Source organism: Theropithecus gelada, chromosome 9, assembly GCF_003255815.1.
Source record: "Theropithecus gelada isolate Dixy chromosome 9, Tgel_1.0, whole genome shotgun sequence".
Classification (NCBI taxonomy): Eukaryota; Metazoa; Chordata; class Mammalia; order Primates; family Cercopithecidae; genus Theropithecus; species Theropithecus gelada.
In genome coordinates this window covers 35,691,224-35,717,456 of record NC_037677.1, presented here as the reverse complement: position 1 = coordinate 35,717,456, position 26,233 = coordinate 35,691,224, and the positions used below count along the sequence as shown (strand labels likewise).

General features: G+C 44.3%; 1 protein-coding gene across 5 annotated transcripts in view; it reads right to left on the bottom strand.

Moving 5' to 3' along the window:
• FRMD4A (FERM domain containing 4A) overlaps positions 1-26,233 on the bottom strand; it is a 695,424-nt gene that overhangs the window by 317,841 nt on the left and 351,350 nt on the right. For 2 of the 5 annotated variants that reach the window (XM_025395884.1, XM_025395883.1), the window contains exon 1: positions 12,433-13,146. The exons of the other annotated variants lie outside the window; for them this stretch is intronic. In XM_025395884.1, the coding sequence (XP_025251669.1) occupies positions 12,433-12,576 (144 nt within the window). In that variant the 5' untranslated portion in view covers positions 12,577-13,146. Of the gene's footprint in view, positions 1-12,432; positions 13,147-26,233 lie in introns of those variants that run through there. 5 annotated transcript variants of the gene reach the window in all.

Here is a 26,233-nt window from a genome sequence, read left to right as displayed (position 1 = left end):
ATGAGTATGTATGTAAAGCACCTGAAACAGAACTAAATAAACACCATTTGTTTATTCTGCTTTTATTTGTTTGTTTTTGAGACGGAGCCTTGCTCTGTCACCCAGGCTGGAGTGCAGTGGCATGATCTTGGCTCCCTGCAACCTCCCCTTCCTGGGTTCAAGTGATTCTCCTGCCTCAGTCTCCCAAGTAGCTGGGATTACAGGCACACACCACCATGCCCAGCTAATTTTTTTGCATTTTTAGTAGAGACAGTTTCGCCATGTTGGCCAGGCTGGTCTTGAACTCCTGACCTCAGGTGATCCACCCACCTCGGCCTCCCAAAGTGCTGGGATTACAGGCATGAGCCATTGTGCCTGGCCTATTCTGCTTTTTACAATTATAACCAGTCTAGACTGGTAGTTTCTTTGGATGGTTGAGATGTAGCCTTGATGGAAGAGAAGGGATTGCACTGGACTAAGTTAACAATTTTCCCTAGCACTCTATTTTATTCTATGAAATGGCTTAAATGTGGGAATTTTATTGGACAGCCTTGGCTGGGATTCTCAGCAATGGGCACTTGCAATTATGAGAATCCTTTCTCAATAAAAGTCCCCTCTCCCTGCAACAATGATAATTAGAGAATGTCTATCCATACTCAAAAGCTGTGAGTGGGCTGCGTGCGCTGGCTCACACCTGTAATCCCAGCACTTTGGGAGGCTGAGGCAGGCGAATCTGAGGTCAGGAGTTTGAGAATAGCCCGGCCAATATGGTGAAACCCCGTGTCTACTACAAAATATAAAAATTAGCCGGGCAGGGTGGCATGCACCTGTAGCTCCAGCTACTTGGGAGGCTGAGGCAGAAGAATTGCTTGAACCTGGGAGGCAGAGGTTGCAGTGAGCTGAGATTGTGCCATTGCACTCCATTCCAGGTGACAGAGCAAGACTCTGTCTCACCAAAAAAAAAAAAAAAAAGCTGTGATTTTTTTTTTTTTTTTTTTTTTTAGATTTGTAATCATCAGGTAACAGGTTCACTATTCTTCAAAGACCTTTTAGAGAAGGGTATTTTAGATAATAGCCAGGTTGTGTCATGATAGCTGAGCTCATTTTTTCATGGTTTTACCCGCTTCATGAGCTTGGGAGACAAACCAGATATAACACAGTCGTGAAAATGAGGCCACGCCAAGTTCATGCATGTACTCAGTTTCCACCCGGGGGCACTGTGGGAGCTGGCACTTACTGCCCTTCTGCTGCCATTCCTGGATCAGAGCCCTGCAATACTGGGTCAGCTGCAATTTGCCCCCCAGGGCTGAGTATCAACAGGCACTTCCCCTCGCTCTGCAAATGCTTGGGGGCGTCCTCGTGCTCTCTATTTGGCCAAGAGAGAACTTGAACCGCAGGTTATTTGGCCCAGACCAGTAGATGCTGTGGAAAAGGCACTGTGGCTGCCCCAGAACAGGGAAATCACAAAATGCTTGCCTTGGGAAGCATAAACAAAGCCGCATGGTGTAGGAGGGGCAGCCCCCGCCTTTGGATCCAGGATTGGAGAGAGGAGAGAATAGAGGCCTTTTTAGATTTCTAGGAACCACTAACAGTGTGAACTTCACTCTTCTATGAGCCCCAGGAGGTATCTGCTACCCAAGACGCCAACATTGCCTGCCTAGAATCTTTGGTGGCAGCTTGTTTCCTGACAAAATTGTTTGTCAAAAGCCTTCACTGAATTTCCCCTGGAAACTTAAAGGAAACTCACCACAGTTATGATAATAGTAACAATCCTACACTTATTTTTGAAATGGACGCTTTAATTTTTTGAGACATTAAGGAATATTGTTCTGTACTCATCATTTCTCAGGTGACACAGAAAGATCAAGCATCTCGAGATTTGCTTTGATTTTGTAGCCCAGGAATAAATTGATAACTGTGGCTAAACATTGATTGGAACTGTACTATTTCTCAGGTTTGGTCTACGTACTTTATATATATAGTCTCATTCATTCCTGAGGATAACACTATGTGGCAAATAATGTTATTGCCATGTTATAGATGAGAGGATTTGGGCTCCAAAGGGGAAGTGATTTGTACTCAGACTTACCCTCTTGGAGTAGGGACTTATATATAATTCATGGACTTCAGGACACGTGCTTCTAACATCATGCTAAGCTGACTGTCTGGGATGGACTGACTGGCAGCCCAACCCACCTGCACGTCCCAGTCTGTGTGGTAGTTGGGTGTGTGGTCATGTGACCAAGTTCTGGCCAATGAGAAGAAGGGGAGCCCCACTTCTTCTTGGTCTGACCCGTAAAAATCTCTCACCAGAGCTCTTCCATTTCCCCCTGCCTTTTTTTTTCTAAGTGAAGAGGACACTGAGACCCAGAGGAGGGCAGAGTCACAAGATGACATCGAATGATCCTACGGAAGGCTGTCTACCTACCAGAGCATGTTTAACTTTTTATGAGTAAGAAATACATTTCTCTTGTGTTAAATCACTGAGATTTCCAAGTTATCCACTGCAGAAGCTAAGTTACTTTAACTGATGACCACTATGGTAAAAATGGATTGAGCACAGTTAAAACATGATTGTAAGTGGATCCTTAGCCAGAATTTATGTCTCCTTCCAAAAGGTATGCTCTCTCTCAATCTGTAGAGGATATGGCCACAACTAGGAAATTCTCCTCCAACTTACAAAGATGGGAAAGACACCCCCATATCCTCTTTCCATTTTTCAAAGGGAGTTAACACGACATGAAAATACTCAGATTGCAGGACAGTCATTCACTGGAAACCCATCTGGTGTGGTGATGAGCTCATACCCTTGAGAATGAAGACAATTTGCATCTGAGGCTGGGTGGTGAGGCTTCCAAAACAGACCAGCTGGTTTTCAAAAGGGCCAGTGGTGGGTACGACAGTGCTTAGTAGAGAGGGCCAGTGGCCAAGCTGTATAGGCAACATCATTGTAAATGATTTTAAACACATGATGCTTATTAAATAAGGCCACCTGATGGTTCAGAGCTCTTGTCATCCCATCTGTCATAGCAACTTAGGTTTGATACCAAATGTGACTTCTGCCTGTCCACCTCCCACCACCTCAGCCTAGTTAATTCCTACTTATCTTTAAGACCTCTGACCAAATAGTGCCCCTCAAATAGCTTTCCCCAACATCACAGAAAAGGCAAGGTCCCTCTTAGGTTACCAGGTGCCTTGTCCTCAAAGCACTGACCTCCAATTTTAATTTGACTTGAAACTGTCTAATCATTATATTAATGCTGCTGAGTAAATGATGTCAGATTTCCACCTTTATAAGAGTATGCAATCATATTTTTTTTCTTTTGGTTTACCATTATATCTCCAGAGCTTAGCTCAATGTCTGGCACATAGAGGGTGTTCATTAGTTATTTGTTAGATGACTGAACAAAGACATGAATGAATGAATGAATGAATGAATGAATGAATTTACCATTCTACCTCCAGAACTAAGCTCAATGTCTGGTACATAGAGGGTGTTCATTAATTATTTGTTAGATGAATGAACAAACACATGAATGAATGAATGAATGAATGAATGAATGAATGAATGAATGAATCTTCATTTAATTAATGGAGAAGTAGAGGAACTTAGCCACTCAGCTTCTGCAGCTGCTACTAGCCATCTTCTTCCAAATGACTTTGTTGAAAGAGACTACTCCAAATACACCATTTCTTCTGTAGCTGATCATTGCCCCAGAACAAATGTCTACAGTGTGGCTGTTGAGATCTCTCCCCAGAGGAGACCAGCCACTAACTTCTCTGAGTCTCGTTACGATACCGTTATTTATAAAAATGAAGATGACAGTACTTACCCCCAAGGGTATTGAGAATCAAAAATAATAAAATGCATTTGGAAATATACTCTGAACATTTCAAAAAGATATACATCTATATAGTTTTTTGGTGTCAAAACTTGTCTCTTACATGATGAAATTTTGAAAAGACACCCATTTGTGAAGACTAGAACCTTTTGAGAATGGTAAGCAAATAGACTCTCTATTTAGTGAAATATGCATTTTTTCAAGGGAATAGCAGAGCAATTAGATTCCTGATCATCTCCATCAGTTCCACCACAGGAGACTCCAAAACAAACACAACTTAAGTAAAACCCTGGCTGTTCTCTTTTCAGTGGGATTACTATTCCTGAGCTCCACCTAAGTGGACCTTTAGAAGCCCTCAGTGTTCAAAGGTAGTTGGCTATTGATCAAAAGCTCAAATTTTGAGTTGATTCCCACAATGCTTTGGTGGTGGATTAGCATATGGCGGGAGAGACAGAACCCAAATTACTGGTGGCTGATGCAAAAACTGGCAGCTAATTGTAAACCCCCAAACAAAGTATTATTTACTCACTGGAACAAAGAAAAGTGCTTTCAAGGAGAATGAAAATATCCCCCATGTCATGTCAGATTCAAGAATATTTTATAAACAAAGTAAAAATTGAGCTGCCAGGTTGTTTGCAAATACTGTCCACATCAAGGAAGAACAATTTGCAAATGTAAGAAGTGAGAGTTTTGCTTTCCATCCTATTGCAAAAATATGTTTCTGCATCAATTTAAGAAAGTACGGTTGCAAACGACAGGGTGAGTGAAATGGAAGCACACTGGTAGAAATGCAAACACATCTTCCTTTACTGACAGGCACCTAGGGCCTTAATGAATGCCCGAAAAAAACTAAAAACAAACAAATGTGCAGACTTGACAGAGAAATTTAATAGATTTGCTAAGGTGCAAGCGTCTTTTTTTTTTTAACCACACATGTAGATCATCAGACAAAAGGCCAAGCCCACACCATATGTAGGCATTAAATAATACGCAGGGCATCACTCTTTAAAACATACATTGCCATAACAGAATGATGAAAGGGGAACAGCAAAAACAGCAAATTGAGAATCAAAGTCCAACTTTCCACATGTGGAAACGTTTGGTTGGGTCATGGCAGATTCCATCAGTCCCAGATTGGTTGTATGAGTTGTTTGTGAAGATAAAAACGAATCATTGAAAACCCAATCTCATTTTAGAGGAATTGTTCTTTATTAGGAGAATGGATCATTGATGTCACTATAAAGTAATCATGTGGACATTTAGAGATGCATTTTCAAAATCATTATTCTAGAATTTCTCAGTTTCAGAAGCATATTTTCTACAAAGAAGAAAACACACAAAGTGTTCTACGTAATTACAAACCCTACTCTAGGTTGGTAGGTGATCTCACATATTAGCTCACTTGTTTTTCTTACAGAGTGTGTGAGAAATTCAGTATCTCTAGGTCATTGCAGGCCTGGCTCTGTGGTCTCCAGACAGCCAGTGTTAAAGCATTAGGTTAGAACTGCTATGCAGATTAGGAAAAGGACCCTTCTCAAATTCCTAACACATGGATGTTCACTCTAGACACTGGTCCATATTTCCTTTCTAGAAGCAGCAGTGATGGGTGAACCACTGATAACTGTAAAACCATGTAACATTCAAGGGCATTCATGCTTGGAGGAAGGTGGGATGTACCCTGTGACCCTCAACACAGCCATCCCAGAACCAGGGAGAGGAGAGGACCAGGCGTGTTATCTTGTTGGTGCTTTGTCAACAGGCATTAGAAAATAAAAAAACAGGAACAAAGTCCACAACTCTGATGACTCTGATGAAGGATGCAGTTTCTACAAATAGACCAAAAAAAAAAAAAAAAAAAAAAGCAAAACGAAACAACACCAAAAAAAAAAAAAAAAATACAATCCCCCTCCCCATCAACCAACGAATGACTTCCAACTTAAAAAGAAAAATTTAAAACAGGTTTACATATGCCATACATATGTGTTTTACATCTTTGGGGCCAGAAGCAATTTATGGTAAGCCAATAATTCAGATTGTTGGTCTTATTTATTTTATTTTTCCTATAGTTTTACTGCACAGCCAGGAGCGGTGTGGAGCTGGAGGCAGGGTGGGGGTGGGTGGGGAGGCAATAGAGAGGACAGAACTCAATTTGTCATGAAACTAATGAAGCTTAAACTTCAGGGTTCCTCGTTTCATGGGATCTTGCAAGTCTCTGGGACAATTTCTAGCAAGATGTTCATGCATTCATTGTTTGCAAAACGGAGGTATTTTAATTGTCATCAGTTACAACTAATGCCTCTTTTTTTTTTTTTTTTTTTTTTGGAATTCAGCTAAGGAGAAGAATGGTCAGGATAAATTCAGTTTGGGAGTCAGGAATATATGCGAGGTCCACAGACACTGCCATCTGTAATCAAGTTACGGTGAGCTGCACCAGCGTAGAAATGGCTTCCAGCAAGAACCCTCACCCCTAAAAGCCGACTCACCCACCTTGTTCATGAAGGACTAGAGATCTTATCAAGATATGGCTGCATCTTATGGTGCCAGGCTGTGAAGGTATGTGGCTAGCAGAAGAGAAAGAAGATTTAAAATGCCAAGAGCCAGAAACCCATCTGTAGAGGAATCTTCCAATCCTCAGACTGATAAGATAGTAAGTGGAGAGTTCCATTCTCATACCTCCTGGTCACAGGCGGAAGTGTTCCCACTGTCAGGAGTATATTTAATACATAGGACACAGAATTACAAAAGCACCATACAATGTTTTCTTTACTGAAGGAACTAGAATATAATCGGATGTTCCTACAATCCCTGTGTTTAGATGACATATACCTATAATCTTACTCTCAACAGCATGCTCTGCAATCGATCATATACAAAGAAACTTGTAAGAAGTCTTCCCAAGTTCTTCAATAATTCTAAAACTCTGCACAGTGTTTCCAATGACAAGTTACGAATTTGAAAGAACCCGTTCTTTCTTTCAGTAATGAAAGGACAGATTTTGATCAGCCATAGCATGGGAAAGACAGACTTAGCTTTCTCTTCTCTCTCTGTAGAAAATGTTATAAAACCATTACCTTGTGAAGAAGAGATCAAAGAGTAGGCAACAAAAATAGGTAGGAAGAAGAGGATAATAGGGATGTTGGTAGGTTAATTAATAAACACACATTCCTTTTCTGAATTTTGTAATGCTCCTCATGATTGTCAGCTTTCTTACATTTATAACCTGTGATTTTTTCTTTCATATCTAAGTTTGTATAATTTTTTTTTTGAGACAGAGTTAAGCTTTTGTTGCCCAGATTGGAGTACAGTGGTGCCATCTCGGCTCACTGCAACCTCTCGAACTCCTGACCCCCTGGGTTCAAGCGATTCTCCTGCCTCAGCCTCCTCAGTAGCTGGGATTACAGGTGCCCGCCACCATGCCCGGCTAATTTTTTTTGTATTTTTAGTAGAGACAGGGTTTCACCATGTTGGTCAAGCTAGTCTCAAACTCCTGACCTCAGGTGATCTGCCCGTCTTGGCCTCCCAAAGTGTAAGTTTGTATAATTTTTAATGATTTTCCTTTTAAGTCTCCCCTACCCCCAATTACATTAGGTTGGTGCAAAAGTAATTGCGGTTTTTGCTGTAATTAAAAGTAATGGCAAAAACTGCAATGCCTTTTGTACTAACCTAATAGAAGCGGCAGGCCCTACCATTAACCCTGGTTTGGGAGGGTAACGTGATAAAGAAGTCATATGTAAAAGACACTTGGAAAAACGAAAGTCCCTGTTGAGAAGAGACTGGAGATGTGCAGGGGGCTGCCACTCACCCACAGCCATGGTTCTGAGAGTGAGATGGAAATCTGGATGGGACAGAAGTTTCCCTCCAGGGTTGGGGCTGAGTGCTGTTCAGAGAAGGGGACCCCTGTGCTGAGTAGCATACCACAGCCACATCCTGCCTCTGCGTGTGACCTGGAGTGATCACATTCTTTCTCATGATAATAAAAACAGGAGTCATTATACAAAAAATATACTTGCACACGCATGTTTATAGCAGCACAATTTGCAATTGTGAAAATGTGGAATCCACCCAAATGCCCATCAATCAATGAGTGGATAAAGAAACTGTGGTATATACATACGATGGAATGTTACTTAGCCATAAAAAGGAATGAATTAACGGCATTCTCAGCGATCTGGATGAGACTGGAGACTATTATTCTAAGTGAAGTAACTCGGGAATGGAAAACCAAACATCGTATGTTCTCACTCATGAGTGGGAGCTAAGCTATGAGGATGTAAAGGCAAAAGAATGACCAATGGACTTTGGGGACTCGGGGAAATGGTGGGAAGTAGGTGAAGGATAATAGACTACAAATTGGGTGCAGTGTATACTGCTTGGGTGAGGGGTGCACCGAAATCTCACAAACCACCAGTAAAGAACTTACTCATGTAACTAACACCACATGTTCCCCAATAACCTATGGAAATAAGAAACTAAAACAAAACAAAACAAACAAACAAACAAAAGCTAACATGGATTGGTTGCCTTGGATAGGCCAAGCCATGGGCTTAATTTGAATGATCTGAGTCAGTCCTCATGGTCGTCTTGTCAAGTCATTGCCACACCCTCGTTTGTCAGGTGCCACATACGACTTTTTGTCCTCTGTCATTAGTTCCTGCTAATATCAGGAATCACGTGTTAAGAATACAGATTGTGTAGGCTGAGCGCAGTGGCTCACAGCTATAATCCCAGCACTTTGGGAGGATGGCACCGGCTGGTGGCTTGAGCTCAGGAGTTTGAGACCAGTCTGGACAACATGGCGAAACCCCATCTCTACAAAAAATATGAAAATTAGCCGGGCATGGTGGCGCATGCCTGTGGCCCCAACTCTTTGGGAGGCTGAGGTGGAAGATCCCCAGAGCCCAGGAGGTTGAGGCTGCAGTGAGCCACGACTGCACCACTGCACTTCAGCAGGGGTGCTTATGACGTTTTATACATATTTATAGCGTCTCCCCAGTGATCCTGATGCTGCCTTTTACTATGTGCAGAATGAGGCCCCTTCAGCTCAGTCACTCCAGGTGGACAGCACGTTAGAATCAAAAACCCTTAGACCATCTCAACAACTAAGCCCCGGATCAACCAAATCAGAACAGCTGGGAGTCAGGACTGAGTATGGGTGTGTTTAAAAAGTGCCCCAGCTGAACTCATCCAGAGCCATCAGCCATCGCCTTAGCCAATGGAGATACGGCAAACTGCAAAAAAGTACTGCTTAAAAAAATACATTAAAATGGCCATTAATCACCATATCACTAATAAATAATACACTCAAGATGAGTCTTTCCCAAGATCAAAAACAGCAAAAATACAATATTTCAACAAAAGCAACAACATTTCACATTTGTATGTTTTTTAGTCTTTGCGACACACTTTCACATCCATCGCTTATTTTATTTTATTTTATTTTATTTTATTTTATTTTATTTTATATTTTTGAGACGGAGTCTCGCTCTTCTCACCCAGGCTGGAGTGCAATGGCCCGATCTCAGCTCACCGCAACCTCCACCTCCCGGGTTCAAGAGATTCTCCTGCCTCAGCCTCCCGAGTACCTGGGATTACAAGCATGTGCCACTATGCCTGACTAGTTTTTTGTATTTTTAGTAGAGATGGGGTTTCTCCATGTTGGTCAGGCTGGTTTTGAACTCACGACTTCAGGTGATCTGCCTGCCTTGGCCTCCCAAAGTGCTAGGATTACAGGCGTGAGCCACTGCACCTGGCTCCATCGCTTGTTTGAGCCCTACAATGCTATGAAGCTATCATTCCCATTCTGTAATGGAGAAAGCAAAGGCTAGGAGTGACTGACAGATTTTTTTTTTTTTTTTGAGGGGGCAGTGAAGAAGGTAGCTGCTCTCTGCACTTTTCTCAAAGCCTCTATTTGTTGAATGCAATTCTTGTGTTCTTGGCTCTTTCCTGTGAGACCATCAAGAATGGGAAATGGCCCGTGTATCATTGCAGATGTGCCTCTAAAGCCGCCCTGCTTGACAGTAGAAAGGAGGGCTGGAGAAGGTGAATGCTGACCGTGGGCTGGTAATCTTGGACCTCCTGCAGACCACCCCAGCCTGGTCTTGCTCTGGGCCGCCTCTTCTTTTCCCAGCCCCCTCGGCCTGGCTCTGCAGGCTGCTAATCGGTCCTTGTCCACCGAGCCTCCCAGGTTGGTGAAGTGGTTTAGACTTGCCATCCTGGCTGCCTTCCAGACCCACCTGTGGGGATTACCTCCCAGCTGCCTGGGTTGGACATATCTGCCCTCAAAGCTCTGGCTTGGCCAGAGACCACAGAGAAGCATGAGGCGTGGTTAGCCTTTTAGTCCCAAACACCCACGACAGCGCCAGGCACCTATCTGCTGCTCAGGACCTGTCTGCGGAGTTGAACTGAGTCATGCTTGAGCAGGAAATGTATTCTTTCTCCAGGCCTGGTGGCCAATGATTCAGCACTCTCTTCAGTATACTTAGGACGTTAATGGAAATCCTGAAAAAGGCCCCTGAGGCGGGGCTAGCCCACCCTGCTTAGTTGATTTAAAAGACAAAGAGTGCCAGGTATGGGGGCTGACACCTGTAATCTCATTGCTTTGGGAGCCCTAGGGAGGAGGATCACTTGAGGACAGGAGTTCAAGACTGGCCTGGCCAACATAGTGAGACCCCTGTCTCTAAAAAAATTTTTTTAAAAATTAGCTGGTCATGGTGACATGGTCCCAGCTACTTGGGAGGCTGAGGTGGGAGGATCGCCTGAGTCCAGGGAGGTCGAGGCTGCAATGAGTCGTGGTTGCACCACTTCACTCCAGCCTGGGTGACAGAGCAATACCCTGTTCCCTCCCCCACCAAAAAAAGAAGGAGATGAAAAGAAAGTGAGAGGTGGAGGCCGGAAGCCAGGGCTTCAAAACTCATTTGTAATCACTGCAAAGACAGCATCATCTTGACTAAGTAATTACCCCCACATACCCAGCTTGGGGACTTTGACTGTAAATCGCGGTTTCAGAAAAGCTTCAGATGGACAAACCAGCCACATTACTGCTTGAACCTCCCAGCTGGGGATTTCTTTCCCCCCAGGATTCTTTCAGATTCACAACATGTCATGGGAAATCTTATGTAAATTTTTCAGATGCTTGTCAAATTTGGAAGGAGTTCTCTGTAAGTTTCTTTTACATATGATCTATGACAGACACACTTGATGTTTAGAGTAAAGTTTTTAGGTACGTGTCCTTCAAGCACAAGAATTCTAGAAAAGTCTTCAGAAGCCATGTAAAGGGTCTACCCCTCGCTTGCCCAGGGGCAGGTGAAGAAGCAGGAGCAGGGGTCCTGGGGGGCTGTTCCCACCTGACACCCTCGGGCACATCTTCCAGGGAGCCTCCCTTCCCTGAAAGTCCAGACATTCCGGGAGGAGGGGTGGAGCGAGGGGACGGGTGGTTTAGCCAGTGCGTTTTATTAAGGGATTATAGACCACCAAATTACACCTGAAAATACGAAGGCCAGCTGTACATGCTGGGTTACAAGTATTGTCATGAGCCAGCTCATAGAGGGAGGGCCAAAAACGCTCAAATCAACTTAATGAAATAAACTGGGTTACAAACACCCGTCAGAGGAGGAAAAACAAGCGACATCCCCCTTCAAGAGCCAGGCCAAGGGACATTCTTTCACTTGCTACACTGCCTGCACCCTCCACTCCCCGTGCAATCTGGGTACTCTCAGGCAGGGCTGGGGCTGTCAGGACTGAAGTCTCCATGGCCAGCAGGGACGTGGCTTAATGCCACCTAACTGGACTGATAGCTGGAGAAGGCAGACACTCTCGTCTCCCCTTTTTGAAGTGCTCTGCACCCACCGCCAGTTAACTGACTCAGAAGTGCCACTCTCCCTCAGGAAAGTTTCTCTCCTTTTCTTATATTTGGGTAGAGAGGTGTGTGTCTGAATCCAGAGGCCACTATGTAAAGGAAAGGAGGCTCCGTGGTGGTGCCTGAGGACCTTCCTGCCTTGCCTCCTGTCCCACACACCACACTCCCCTTATCAGCTTGTCACCACCCCCAACACACAGTTATACACACATAGGTACACTCACATACACACGCATGCACACATGCACACACATGCTCACACACATGCATACTCACAGGCACACAGATGCATGCACCCACACACCGCATGCACGCACAGTTTGATAAATCATCCGTTGTGAGAGGAGCATGGACTTATGGAAAGAATATCCTTTGTCTTTGCGGCCAGGAAAACTTTGGTTGAAATCACCAGGCTCTGTCTGGGTGACTTTGAACAACTTACATCCTTCTCTGAGTTTCAATAACCCCATCTCAAAATGGTGACAATAATCATCAAGATGGTGACATGGGCACTTCCTCAATCGGGTGGCTTTGAAAGCTGAATTAAATCATGTCTACAGTGCACTTCACGCGGTGCACCGTATAGCACGCTTGACACCTAGAAGATGAGGCTCTGCTCATGTTAACTGCTCCCTGTTAAATGTAACATGCTTCAGAGTCCCGAACGTATGTGACAGTAGCTCATGCCCCCTTCCCCACCATTCACCGCCACTTTCCCATGCTTCAAAGAAACGCAAGAGGAGCTTCTGGTCCCACCTGATAGACGGCCCTGGAGATGCACCATGGTGTTAGCATCAGCTGCAGAACTCGAAGGTTACCCCCTTGGCAGGTCCTCAGTGCCCGGCAAGTCAGGTTCCAGCTCCAAGGCGGGTCCTCAGAGCCAAGCGGCCCAGCGGCCATGCCAGTCCCAGACTCTGCCGCCACCCCTCTGGTCCCTGGCCCCACATCCAGGGCTGTGTTCTTTTAGTGACACAAAGTGCCAGTGTCAGTTAAGATTTAATCAGGCAAGGAAAAAATGCAGTCCAAATAACTCTGATTCCTCTGACTCTCCTCCCCCTACCTTCCCTCACCACCACCCTCGCTAATCCTCAGAGACTGCTTTCCTTCAAGGATAAGCAAAAGGCTCCGAACTCCCTCCTAAAATGTTTTCTCCTTGTCTCTGGGGACTCACCGCGGCCAAGGTAAAAATAAACCTCAGCGTGCGGATAACGGCACATCCCTGTTTCTCAGCGCACTGAGGCTGGGTCTTCAGTAGATCAAACAGAACCTAGGGAAGACCTCAGACCCAGAAGCATCACCGAGTCCGGGATCCCCTCCAGGGTAAGAAAGCTAAGAGCAGAGGGCTGCAGCCTTCCATGCAACATTCCCCAGACATTCCATCTCTTTTCTTAACTCTTTACAACTTGGAGAACCCACGAGCTTCCACATGGTCAAGCAGAAAGTCCCATTCTGTAGCAGCACTGGAGAAATTGCTACTCCTGTGGGCAATTTGTAAAAAGCCAGGCATTTTCTTTGGAAGCGTCCCAAGTTTAGATTGGGATTGAAATGGCTGGAAAGAATACTTATCTGATGGATTTCACACCAACATCCAAGATTTGGAGGAAAGCAGGGAAAAGGAGGTAAAGTCAAGCTATCCCGTTTTGCTTTTTTTTCTCATGATGGGTTACTTCCTGTAAACGGTCTTGCTACATTGGGTAAGCTACATGCATGCACGCATGTTGGGTAAGCTACAGGTAGAAATTAGCCCAAGGAAAGTCCTTCAATTAAACATGTCATAACCATTGGAATTTCATTCATTGTTTTGATTGTTGATTATTTTAGAAGGGCATCTGCATCCTAATTCAATAAATTATATACCAAAAGGTGAGATTCCAAAGCTGGAAGGGAAAGAAGGGGGAGGGGAGAATGCAGCCACGACCTAGCTGTACAATTAAGAGAAGAAGCATGTTTAATCTTTAATGTCATTTTGATTGTACAGTCCTGAAAAATCATGGTAAGTTACAAGGCATGTTTGCCTTCTCCACATTCCATTTGTTTATTTATTATCTGTCTCTTCAATCCTAACTAATGCCATCAGAAAAGTAGAAATGTAAAATGTACTAATCTACTAGAGCATCCTGCAGTCCTATGTAACCTCAGTTTGAATTTGGCTGTCATTTTCTGTGTGGCCTCAGACAAATTAATTAACTCCTCTGACTTATTTCTTGATCTGTCAGATGGAAATAGTACCTACCTCCCTAGGTTGTGAGGATTAAATGAGATGACATACTTAAAGTGGATAATAAAGAGCATGGCATGTGGCTGATATTTTTCCCTCTACTTATTATGATCTGGTAATTCAAAGACATTATCTACCACTGATAATATGAAACTCTTAGGATACAAATTTGTGTTTCTCTAAATTATGTTCTTTTAATACCCTTTCTCCTTTTGCTTTGAATTTATGCATTGATTTGTTTAATTAATATAAGGCAGTCTTTATTTATTTATTTTTAGGGGAGTCTCTCTATATTGCCCAGGCTGATCTCAAGCTCCTGGCCTCCTGTGATCATCCTGCCTTGGCCTCCCAAAGTGCTGGGATTACAGGCATGAGCCACCTCACCTGGCCCATTTTAATTTAAACTCTTTTTTGAATAGCTCTATCATTTTTCCATGAATAATGACCCTAAGGCAAAACACGATGCATAATTTTATTCCTGTATACTATTTATTTATTTTTACACCCCAGTAATGAAAAGCAGATGGGTACTACAGAATCTTGCCTTTCTGCAAAAACCCCATCACCAGAAAGTTTTATCTAAGAGGGAAGAGAAGGGAGGGGAGGGGAAGGAAGGTAGGATGATAGGAAGATAAGGAGAAAGAAAGGAAGGGAGGAAGGAAAGAGGGAGGCAGGGAGGGAGGATGAAAGCGAGGCAGGGTGAAAGGGAGGGAGGGTGAAGAAGAAATTAAATGAAAAAGCAAACAGTATGCAGAAAATGATGCTCCCAGACACGTTAGCTAACTGCATCGGTATTTTCATGAAAAAACAAATGCAAGATATATCATAGTTAGTTTCAGTGTGTGTGCCCTGAACTAATGCTCTCCATCCTCTGGGGACTTTGGCTGTGAAACAGACTCTTATCCAAAGCATGTAATTATGGACTAGATAGGGACAGTTCTAAAGGCATTGTTTTATTCTATGATGAAATAATGTAACTTTAAAAATTAAAAAAGTTAAATATATATATTTAGCTTATGGTCTGGGAATCTTTTGAATATAAAGGTGCCATAATAAGCTCTTTTGAAAAATGACTGAATATAAACAAGAATTCATGAGAACAGCAGGACCTACTCAAGCTGCCCTGATATCTTTACCATTTGCGGGCACGAGTGGTGTTCCTTAGGGGGGCTTGCTCTGGAGTCTGGAATCGGAGCCTGGTGACACCAGCAGCAGACGCCTCTCTCTGTGCCCATGGAAGCTCTGTGCCCAGTGCTGTTGGACAGTGCTGCCTGATTTTGCTGGCCCTATATCTTCAATCATCTACATGATTCTGCCCTAGCCTTTATTGATTGACTGACTGATGGATGGATTGAGGCAATCTCGCTCTGTCACCCAGGCTGGAGTGCAATGACGTGATCTCGGCTCACTGCAACCTCCACCTCTTGGGTTCAAACGATTCTCCTGCCTCAGCCTCCCGAGTATCTGGGATTACAGGTGCCCACCACCATGCCCGACTAATTTTTGTATTTTTAGTAGAGATGGGGTTTCACCATGTTGGCCAGGCTAGTCTCAAACTCCTGACCTCAGGTGATCCACCCGCCTCGCTCTCGCAAAGTGCTGGGATTACAGGTGTGAGCCACTGTGCCTGGCTCTTCCCTAGCCTTTAAATCACTAATTCAGAGTTTCACAAGGCAGCTCCCCCATGGCCTCTGAGAGGCTATGCATGCAAGCGGAATGGCTGCCACTGAACACAATGCCCTTGCTTTTCAAAGGGATTTAGAAACCTCAGAGCAATTCACCATAGGTGTGTGTGTGTCTGTGTGAGTGCATGTCTGTGTGTCTATGTGTCTCTGAGTCTCTGTGTGTGTATGTATGTTCATGTGTGCCTGTGTGTACGTGTATGCCTGGCTCTGTCTCTATGTATGTGCCTGTGTGTGTGTGTCTACTGCGTGTCTGTGAATCTTTGTGAGTCTCTGTGTCTGTGTGTATATCTATCATATGTTAATGTGTGTATATGTATGTGTGTGCCTATCTCTGAGCCTCTGTGTGTCTGTGTCTGTGTGTGTGTGTCTACTGTGTATGTCTTTGTCTCTGTGTGTCTGTGCATATGTGTCTGTGCGTATGTGTGTCTCGTGTCTATGTGTCTGTTTATTATGTGTCTGTGTCATTATGTGTCTGTGTGTGCATCTATGTATGTGTGTGCTGTGTCTGTGTGTTTGTGTGGGTCATTATGTATCTATGTGTGCGTCTGTGTGTCTCTGTGAATCTCTGTGAATCTCTATGTGTGTGTCTGTCTCTTGTGTTTCTCTCTGTGTGTGTACACACCTTCATCTTACAGAAGAGGAGGTCCCAGCACAGCAGCCAGCCAGACCCCCTGCACACTGTGACATAGCTGGAGCAAGTCACCAGAGCTCACCAGGCGAACATGTGACCTGGACTGGTCTAACTCCCAGCCTCTCTTCATCACTTTCCTTATTCTTTTCTCAAGAATTATAGAAAATAAGCATCTTCTAGGCAGTTTACCACTTACACAGTTGATCGCAAAACCTAAAGAGTAATGGATGAGGACAGTGACCTCTTGGTGTCTAAAGGATAGGGAATACCACATTAGACACCAGGAAGACAAAGTGAGGAATAGTCACTCTCTCACTCCTCCTTCCATGAGACTTTTGCTACTATGAGGGGTGAAAAGAGTCAAGTATTGAGTTGCTGGCCAGATGGGGTGAGTTGCTGAGTGTTTGCCTATTGTAAGTCCTGGGGAAACATCCCAAGGAGAAGCTGAGGTCTTGGTCCTGGGATTGCACATTGGGGAAGGGAACTTGGGCTGGAAGCCCTAACTCACTGGCTGACCTCGGGGGGAGGCAGGCATTGCTGGTGCCAGGAGTTCCCCTGCCCAAAGACAGAACAGAAGAGGAGGTGGGACCTTGGCATGGCAGGGATGACTGCTGGCCACGGACTCTCAGCCCCATCCCCTGCAGCTCCCACCTCCGTCCCGCTGGTTCATTATCTTCCCCGTCTCGGAGTTTCTGTGTTTTCTATCTCTGCTACCAGACCCTCGCTCACTGCTTCTGTAAAGACAGAGGAATTTTTTTTTTTTTTTTTTTTTTTTTTAAGCAACAAATGCGTGTGTCTGGCTCTGGGAATGTTTTAAGATATAATTACTGCCTTGAAAAGGAATAGGAAAAACTCAGTTGCAAGTAATGTGTAGTGCAATTATGAACAAAATTTGCAAATACATAAATACACAGAAAAGAGCGTACACATGGAGAAGTATATTTATAGCGACTAAAGAAATGTGTTCAGAAGTGCAAGCTAATGGAACTCATTTTAATCATTCAGGGATTATTTATTGCTATCTATTTGTAAAAACGTCAGCCATGAGATTGACTGAAGAACTCCTATCTCAGGTCAAAGTCAGCTACTAGTGTAAGTAGCATTTTAAAAAAGATTCTCTTGTAGGTATTTCGTTATCTTTTACTGATCTGATCTCAAGGTAAAGGACAATTTCTCCAATAGCAAAGCCCAGTACATTTGAGGCCTAATATCAAGAAACTTCAAGGAATTAATGCCTTAGCATAAGTCAAATCTGTTCTCTTGGAAGAACAAAGGAAGATCAATAGCCGATTTATTCCAAAGTGAGAAGGTGATAGGAAAGTAAATAAATCCACACGAGTGACAGGGAAAGGCAGAGATGCACTCAGAAATGCCCATCAACCATATTTTCTGGTTTTGTAGAAAACTGATTTCTTTTGTGCTTTGTGAGCACTTAGCTCTACTTCTGTGTCACATAAGGACTTTTCCAGGTCTTAACTACTAATCCGTGTTTTAATTCCACATTCCTTTCCTGCCTTCCAACACAAGACTCAACAAAATTCAAACTGAGGTTTAAATTTACTGCATATTTCTTTCTTTCCATCCACTGAATGCCGTTAAGCAATCTCCACGTATAATCAAAATGCTGGACAGGAGTAGTGTTGGAAGCTTTGTTCTTTAAATGAAGGTGGCCTATCACTCTTTGTCAGTGAAATGTAAAAATACCTCACTGAGGTATAATTGATATACCATACACTTCAGTCATTTAAAATGTACAATTCAGTGGTTTGTTTAATCATAGGATTGTACAACCATTGCCACAATCTAATTTTAGAACGTTTTCATCCCCCAAAACAAAACCATACCCATTAGCTGTCATTGTCATTCCCCATTTCTCTTCACTCCCCCTAGCTACAGGCAGACTTTGATCTCCTTTCTGTCTCCAAAGATTTGCCTATTTTGGACATTTTATGTTAATGGGGTCTTCGCGCCTGACTTCTTTCACTTAGTGTAATGTTTTCAAGATTCATCCATGTTGTAGCATGTGCCAGTACATTTTTTTTTTCTTTGCCGAATAATATTTGATTATGTGGATAGACCATATTTTATTTATCCATGCATCAGTTGATGGACATGTGGGTTGTTCCCACTTTCTGGCTATTATGAATGATGCTGCTGTAAACACTTGTGTAAGCGTTTTTGTGAGGTGTATGTTTTTCTTGTCTCTTGGGCACATACCTAGGAGTGGAATTGCTGGGACAGATAGTCATTCTTTGTTGAACCATTTGAGGAGTTGCCAGACAGTTTTCCAAAGCAGCTGTACCATTTTACATTTCCACTAGCAGTGTGTGAAGGTTCCAATTTCTCTACCTCCTTGCCAATCTTGTTTCTGATTACAGCCATCCTAGTGAGTGTGAAGTGGTGGCGTTCTTTGTTTTCTAGCTAGATTCTATGACATGGCCTTTGGGTAGGATAGGGTGGAGGCAGCAACAGAAAGGGCTGCTCTTAGGGGGCTGGTCTGTTGCCCCCCATGCTTTAGCCCCCAGCAGGCTGCAGCAGATGGAATCTGGGGAAAAGAGGCTGGAGTACAGAAGAGCCCAGAATGTCCCCTTCCTCTCTCAACAGCCCCTCCATACCACCTTCTTCTGCTCCTGACTCTCTCACACCCACCGTGGGGGCAAAAGTCCAAATATTTTTGGAAGTTACCATTTGTCATTTTCTAATCCGGGTTCCAGTTCTTTGGGGAAAAAAAACCAAAACGCTATTTAGAAATAGCACTGGTATGGCTAAGTGAGTGGGTGATATGCAAAACTCAAACCCAAACAGTCTTTCGAAATCCCAAGGCGTTTCAGGATTGCTCACTAACACATTTAATCCCATATTTGGGTCTGGAAAACGTCCCAGCTCCAACCAAGAGTCATCATGGCGTCATCGTTTCTCAACCTGAGAACCCAAAAAACCCATTTATATCAATGCTAGGAAACTCACTATGTTCATTTTGGGGACTGGAGAATAACCTTTTAAAAATGCTTTGCTGTGTATACAAAAATATTTTGGGTCCCTGGGAAAGTCCAGGAGAGGCAGGAGCTGCCCTCTGACTTCAGCACTCCCGAGCAGCGAGCCAAGAGCTATGTTTAGACATATTCCCCGCAAGCTCCACACATGATTATACGAGTGATCCTATGGCCATAAAAGTGATGTCATCTATCAATTGCCCGTTAGGAAAGTAAGTTCCCATATGCACACCAGGCCCCAGTAGAAATAAAATCAGAGCCGCCTGAATTAAATCAGTCCAGGCCATGAGTCGGAAATTAAATGCCCTCAGACCCTCTTTTCTTAATCTCCTGTTATTTGATTTCCATGAAATTCATCCTTTCCCAAGGATGATTGTTGAGTAGGTACTTCGCAAGCATGCATATGTGTAATCAAAGCCTTATGTGAAAAGAATACATATTTTGTTTTGTTTAGGGGTTACACACACTCAAAAGAACAATGGTCTGGGGCCTGGTGGGAGTGAAGTTGTAAAGTGGGGGTCCTGTTCATAATAAAAGGGGGTCTGCTTGCTTGAGAAAGGGGTCTCCAGAGAGAAGGGCAGGTGGGCCTAGAGTCACTTCCTTTTTGCAGAGGACGATGAAGCTGACTTAATGCTCATACGAGAGTTGTTCTGGGAGATAATTAACACTTCCTTTCCAAAGAGGAATTAAGAGGTTAGAAAATGTGTTCTAGAAGCTGGGAAGAGGTTGGAGGATTGCTCAGTGAGGAGAAAGTCAGTGTCTTTTTCGGATATAAAGGAAGTCAAGTAGAATTTATAAGAGGCAAATAGAGCTAAGAACACTTTGTTTTAATCTATAACTTAAATTCCTTTGAACTCTTGACTCGTTGGGGGTATTATATTGTTCATAATAGCTATTAGAAGGGTTCTCAGTTTTCAATGCACTATTCATTTCTCATAAAATCTCTTTCCTCTCTAAAACTGGTCTTTCTAAATTAGCAGTCTTTCTTTTTAAAAAGTCTCTAGTGTCTTGTGTGTAATGGGCATGAAATGACTACAGAATGAATGAAACTATGTACGTTCTGTTAAAACACAGGCTGTGGCTTCTCTTGCTGCTCTTAGGTGGCCATGCCTACATAAAATCCACCCTGGTGCAGTTGAAACTCTCTAACAGGCAGGGCCATTGTTCTTCTCACGTTGGCTTCTCAAGAGCGGGTCTATGAGCACCCCATTCCCTTTCCTATTTGGAAAGAAAACAACACTCACCACGGCATTCACAATGCTAGGGACCTGATGAATGGAAATGGAGAGGCCGCACTAATGTAAGTGGGGTCAACATCCCTGCTGGAGGGCAGATGCAATTTTGGCAAGCTAATGACTGTGGGAAGCCATTTTCTAGACTGCATTTTTCTCTTGCTTTCTTGGAATGCTTTTCTCAAGGGGAAAAAGAAAGCAGAGGTGTAAATGGTTATCTGGCCATTGGAAGAGCCTAGTTGGGAGACTGTCTGCTGACACGGCACTGTCTCTCCCCAGGGCCCAGTCCCACGGTGTCACAGTCCAGAGGTCGGGACTCCAACAAGACCTCCACATTCCAACATGACTGTGGTAAAAACAAACAAACAAAAATCTGTTTTATTCTAGCCCATCGCATTTTCTATATTTGCTAGAGGAATCTTGATCGCTCTATAAATGATCGGTTAAAATTAAAAATATAGGCTGGGTACAGCAGCTTATGCCTGTAATCCTGATGCTTTGGGAGAGTGAGGCTGGAAGATCACTTGAGGCCAGGAGTTCAAGACCAGCCTGGGAAAAACAGAAAGACCCCATCTCTACAAAAATAAAAAAAATTATCTGGGGACCTAAGTCCCAGCTATTTGGGAAGCTGAGGCCAGAAGATTGCTGGACCCTGGGAATGGGAGGCTATAGTGAGCTATGATTGTACCACTGCACTCCAGCTTGGGCAACAGACTGAGACCCTGTCTCTAAAAATCAAATCAAATCAAATATTTAAAAAATTAAACAAAAAAAATGTTATTTTAACGAAAGTCTTCTCATGAAACCACACCCAGACCAACGACAGTAGAAAACTCCAATGCAAATAAAACAAAACAAAAAGTTACCATGAATGATCTGTCTTGAGTTGGTCAATGGAGATTGGATTAGTCAATGAATCAGACTTTCATATTCAGACTCTGAGTAAGAAAAAAATGAATCCTTTGATAGATGCAAAATCAGGCCTGTTTTAGGATAATCTTATTAATTTAGTGAGTTGCCCAGACTACTGCTGAATAATTTAGGCTGTCCTTTCTCATGAAGATCTCTTGTAGATAAAAATGTATGCATTTGGAGCTCTGCTTCTTGGAACCATTCAAATGAGACTACACAGGTGGTGTGGTGTGTTCTTTATCTGTGTTTGACTGAGGATGGTAGATATGGGTTATGATTTGGTAACAGAGCTTAGAAAACCAAGAACCATCATGGGTTGGAGGTCCAGGGAAGTTGTGAAGTCAGCACAGTGGCACAGGCAACCAGAGTCATCCAGGATTTAAATGTCAAGGTGAATCAATTTAAAGCAGTCAATCAAAGTACCTGTGAATAATGAATCGAGAGTTCAGGTTGACCAGGAGACCAGAAACTAGGTATGCTGAGAGCAAACAGACTGAAAGGTGTATGAAAACACAAGCTACGGTGGATAGAACACTTAAGGGAGGCCAGGCCAGATGTGGTGGCTCACGCCTGTAATCCCAGCACTTTGGGAGGCTGAGGCAGGCGGATCATGAGGTCAGGAGTTCAAGACCAGCCTGGCCAACATGGTGAAACCCTGTCTCTAGTACAAATACAAAAATTAGCTGGGTGTGGTGGCGGGTGCCTGTAATTCCAGCTACTCAGGAAGCTGAGGCAGGAGAATCATTTGAACTTGGGAGGTGGAGGTTGTAGTGAGCCAAGATCACACCATTGCACTCTAGCCTGGGCGACAGTGCAAGACTCCATGTTAAAAAAAAAAAAAAAAAAAAAAAAGGGAGGCCAAAGCGGGTTTGAGACTGTACCATCTCCCTGTGCCAGCAATTTTCTGTTCTTCCTGTTAGGACAGGGGTCACGCTCCCAGTGGGGCTCCAGTGACCCGCAGGTGGAAGCAGGTAGGTGTGCAGGTGAGGAGAAACTGAGGCCACGTTACCTGCCAGATTATATGTATTGGGGGCTCAGAAAATGTTACCCCAAAATGAAGGTCTTCGAAGCAGCTCTCTCTGACCTTTTCCCATCTCTGGCCCTCCCGTCTCTGGCCCCTCATGCTCCTCCAAGCCTAGCCATACAAACTAGAATCCCTCTTCGCCAAGGCAGTTTCTAGAAACCAGAACCCCTTTTTCCCAAAGCCAGCCATAAAACCTAAAAATGTCACTTTAAATTTCCCCTTTTACATCTTTCTATGTGAAAACTAGCCACAAAGAAATTCTCAGCTGGGCATAGTAGTTCACGCCTGTAATCCCAGCACTTTGGGAGGCCAAGGCAGGAAGATTGCTTGAGCCCAGGAGTTCAAGGCCACGCTGGGCAACATAGGAGGACCCCATCTCTACAAAAAAAAAAAAAAAAAAAAATTAGCTGGGCATGGTGGTATGCACCAGTAATCCCAACACTTAGAGAGGCTGAGGTAGGAGAATCACTTGAGCCCAGGAGGTTGAAGGAGGTCGAGGCTACAGTGAGCTGTGATTGCACCACTGTACTCCAGCCTGGGAAGGGAAGTGGAGGGGAGGGGAGGGGATGGAAGGGATCCTCTGACCTACCTTGTTTGACTGTAGGTCATAAGACCCCCATTCCAGAGAGGGTCCTACCCTATACCCAGAAGGAAGGAACGCTGTGCATAGAGGCCAAGAAGAATCTAGACAGACAGGCCTTACTGGCTCTCCCTACTCAGTCCATTAGCATTAGCTCAGACACATTTTGTCCAGTTGTATTATCCACATGGCTGCCCATACTTCATTGAACCTAAGCATAAAAATAGACAGTTTGCCTGTATCTTTGGGTCTTCATTTGGAAGGCTCCTGTGTCGCATAAAAGTATGATCATACAAATTTGTATGCCTTTTCCTCTATGCATCTGCTGGTTTCGTCGGCGAATTTTTAGCGAACTTTCGGAGGGCAAAGGCCAAGATTTCTCCTCACCCTACAAGTACTTCAGCCAACAAGAAGTCCCTCTTTTTGCACCTCCTCTTTGTCCTGCCAATTTCTTTTTTTAAATTTCTTTTTCTTCCTTTTTTATTTTTATTTTATTTTTTTGAGACAGGGTCTGGCTGTGTCGTGCAGTGGCGAGATCTTGGCTCACTGCAACTTCTGCCTCCTGGTTTAAGTGATTCTGGATTCTCCTGCCTCTGCTTCCCAACTAGCTGGGGCTACATGCCTGAGCTACTACACCTGGCTAATTTTTGTATTTTTAGTAGAGACAGAGTTTCACCATGTCCGCCAGGTTGGTCGCCAATTTCTGACAGAGGCCAAGTGTCCCATATAAGTGAAATATTTACTTAACCCAAGGCTCAATGTGTTCCTGAATTTGCAAGCAGTCCTCTTCCTCATTTGCCATAAAGCAAAGTTCATCCTCCCCTGAGCCGAGGCAACCGTGAAATTGACAAGCCAGGAGGGGTCGGGAAATGACGGATGCAAAGAAGAGCAATGCCCTTTAACGCTTCCATAGAAAAAAAACATAATTACATCCTCCTAGGCCGTGAAGGCATTGAAAATCTGTAAGGGCAATGAGCTTAGACTTGATTGTTTGATTCATCAAAAAAACAGATTTTTTTTCCCCCAGAAAAACGTCTCTGGGTGGTATAATTTCAGGTAAATTATATTAAAATATAATTCCCTAGAGAAGGAAATTGGTTTGAGGTATTGGTTATTTCCCTCTTGTTGTAGAAAGAAAGGTGGCGATTTAAAATTCAGAGACCAGGAGATGCCTAGGAGGTGAGAGCCATCGGTTAGTGTTTCTTAATAAACTGGGGGCCGGGTGCGGTGGCTCATGCCTGTAATCCCAGCACTTTGGGAGGCCGAGGCGGGCGGATCACCTTAGGTCAGGAGTTCGAGACCAGCCTCGCCAATATGGCGAAATGTCGTCTCTACTGAAAAAAAAAAATAGCCAGGCATGATGGTGGGCGCCTGTAATCCCAGCTACTCCGGAGGCTGCGGCAGGAGAATCGCTTGAACCTGGGAGGCAGAGGTTGCAGTGCGCTGAGACTGTGCCACTGTACTCCAGCCTGGGTGGCAGAGTGAGACTCCGTCTCAAAAAAAAAACAAAAAAAACAACTGGGAACCACGGCTCGTCACTCAACTCGTCACTTAGCTGGAACTAGGCATCTTTGTAGTGAGCCACCCATGAGGGGCAAGTCTGAGGACCCCTTCCTGAGTCTGACCATGGTGAAGTGTCCTGGGGTGCTCTCTGCAGGGGGCAAAAACCCAGGACAGATTTCATAGTGTTAAAACTAGAGCGACCCACATGGCGGGGTTCCAAGAAGTCAAATGTGCATCCAGAGCCCAGGGGTGAAGTTCCCCCTTGTGGCCAGACCAACAGTCCCTTCCTCATTCCACGTGTGATGAATAGAAGCACCTACCTGCGGGCATCCAACCCCCAACCCTCTCAGTTCCAGATACTGATCTATTTTTATTGCGGTAAAATATGCATAATACGAACTTTACAATTTTAACCATTTTTAAATGTGCAGTTCAGTGGCATTAAGTATATTCACAGCGTTATGCAGCTGTCTCCAGAAGTTTTTCGGATTGCAAAACTGACCTCTGTACTCATTAAACAGTAACTTTCCATTCCTCCCCTCTCCATCTTCTGGTAACTCTATTTTGCTTTCTGTCCCTATGGGTTTGACAATTCTTCATAACTTGTATAAGAGGAACCATATATTAATAGTATTTGTTTTTTGTGACTGGCTTATTTCACTCAGCATAAGGTGCTCAGGGTTCATCCGTGGTATAGCATGTGTCAGAATTCGCTTCCTTTTCAAGGCTGAGTAATGTTCCATTGTATGGGGAGACCACATTCATCCATCAGTGAGCACTTGGGCTGTTTCTACCTTTTGGCTACTGTGACTAAAGTTGCTATGACTAAGCGTGTGTAAATATCTCCCCAAGTCCCTGCTTCCCATTCCTTTGGGGATTTACCCAGGAGTCACATTGCTGGATCCCATGGCGATCCTGTGTGTAATTTGGGGGAAGCTTTGTGCTGTTAGATACTGTTAGATAATGATCTTTCCCACCTACTATTTCTGCTGCAGGCAGCGCTTGCTCCACTCCTGAGGCAGGCACGGACGCTGCCCACAGACATGCCTGCTGACATCTACGACTCGCTTAGCCTTATGAGCCCTGCTGGGGTGGGTTTCAGGTAACCCTGTGCTCCTTTGACTCCCAAGGTGGCCGGCTCACCCTGACCTTTCCTCTGTCTGCTTGGTTTGCATTTGTCCAGGCTGGAGTGGGAGCCCGGCTCTGAAGCCAGACTCATATGTTTGGCCCCTAGGCCCCAGCCGCGCCCTCAGGTGTCCCTCCTCCTGCACACTGGGGGCTGGCTGATCTGTTCATCGGGACCCTGGGGCCTTGGTGGTAAGGTCAGCTGGTCTCTCTACTCAGGGCCAGGGGACAAGGAAGGAGGCTGGAATGGAGGGTGCCTGCTGAGCACACCCCTCTGGCCTCGGGTGGTTTGAGGGGTGGGTGGCTGCAGGCTGATTCTGGCTCTAGATTCATTTAAATCTTCTTGAATGTAGGTGGCCTTCAGGGAGTGGGTGTGATTTCAGGTTAGGCCTAAGAGCCTGGAAACCCGGGCATATGCTAAGGCTGGGATGCTGGAGAGAGAATAGGATCCTTTTAGATGTGAGGAAGGGCCCTGAGCTGGGAGCAGGACTAGCAAGAGCCAGCACCGCAGTCCTGGCAGGCTCCAGTCTCCAAACAGGTCCAGGCTGAAGGCATGAGCCCACTGGCTTGGTGTGGGTTTGGGAAGAAACCACCACAGCCTAGGGCACAGGAAGGCCCCTGGCCCATCGTAAGCCATTGACACAAGCTTTAGAG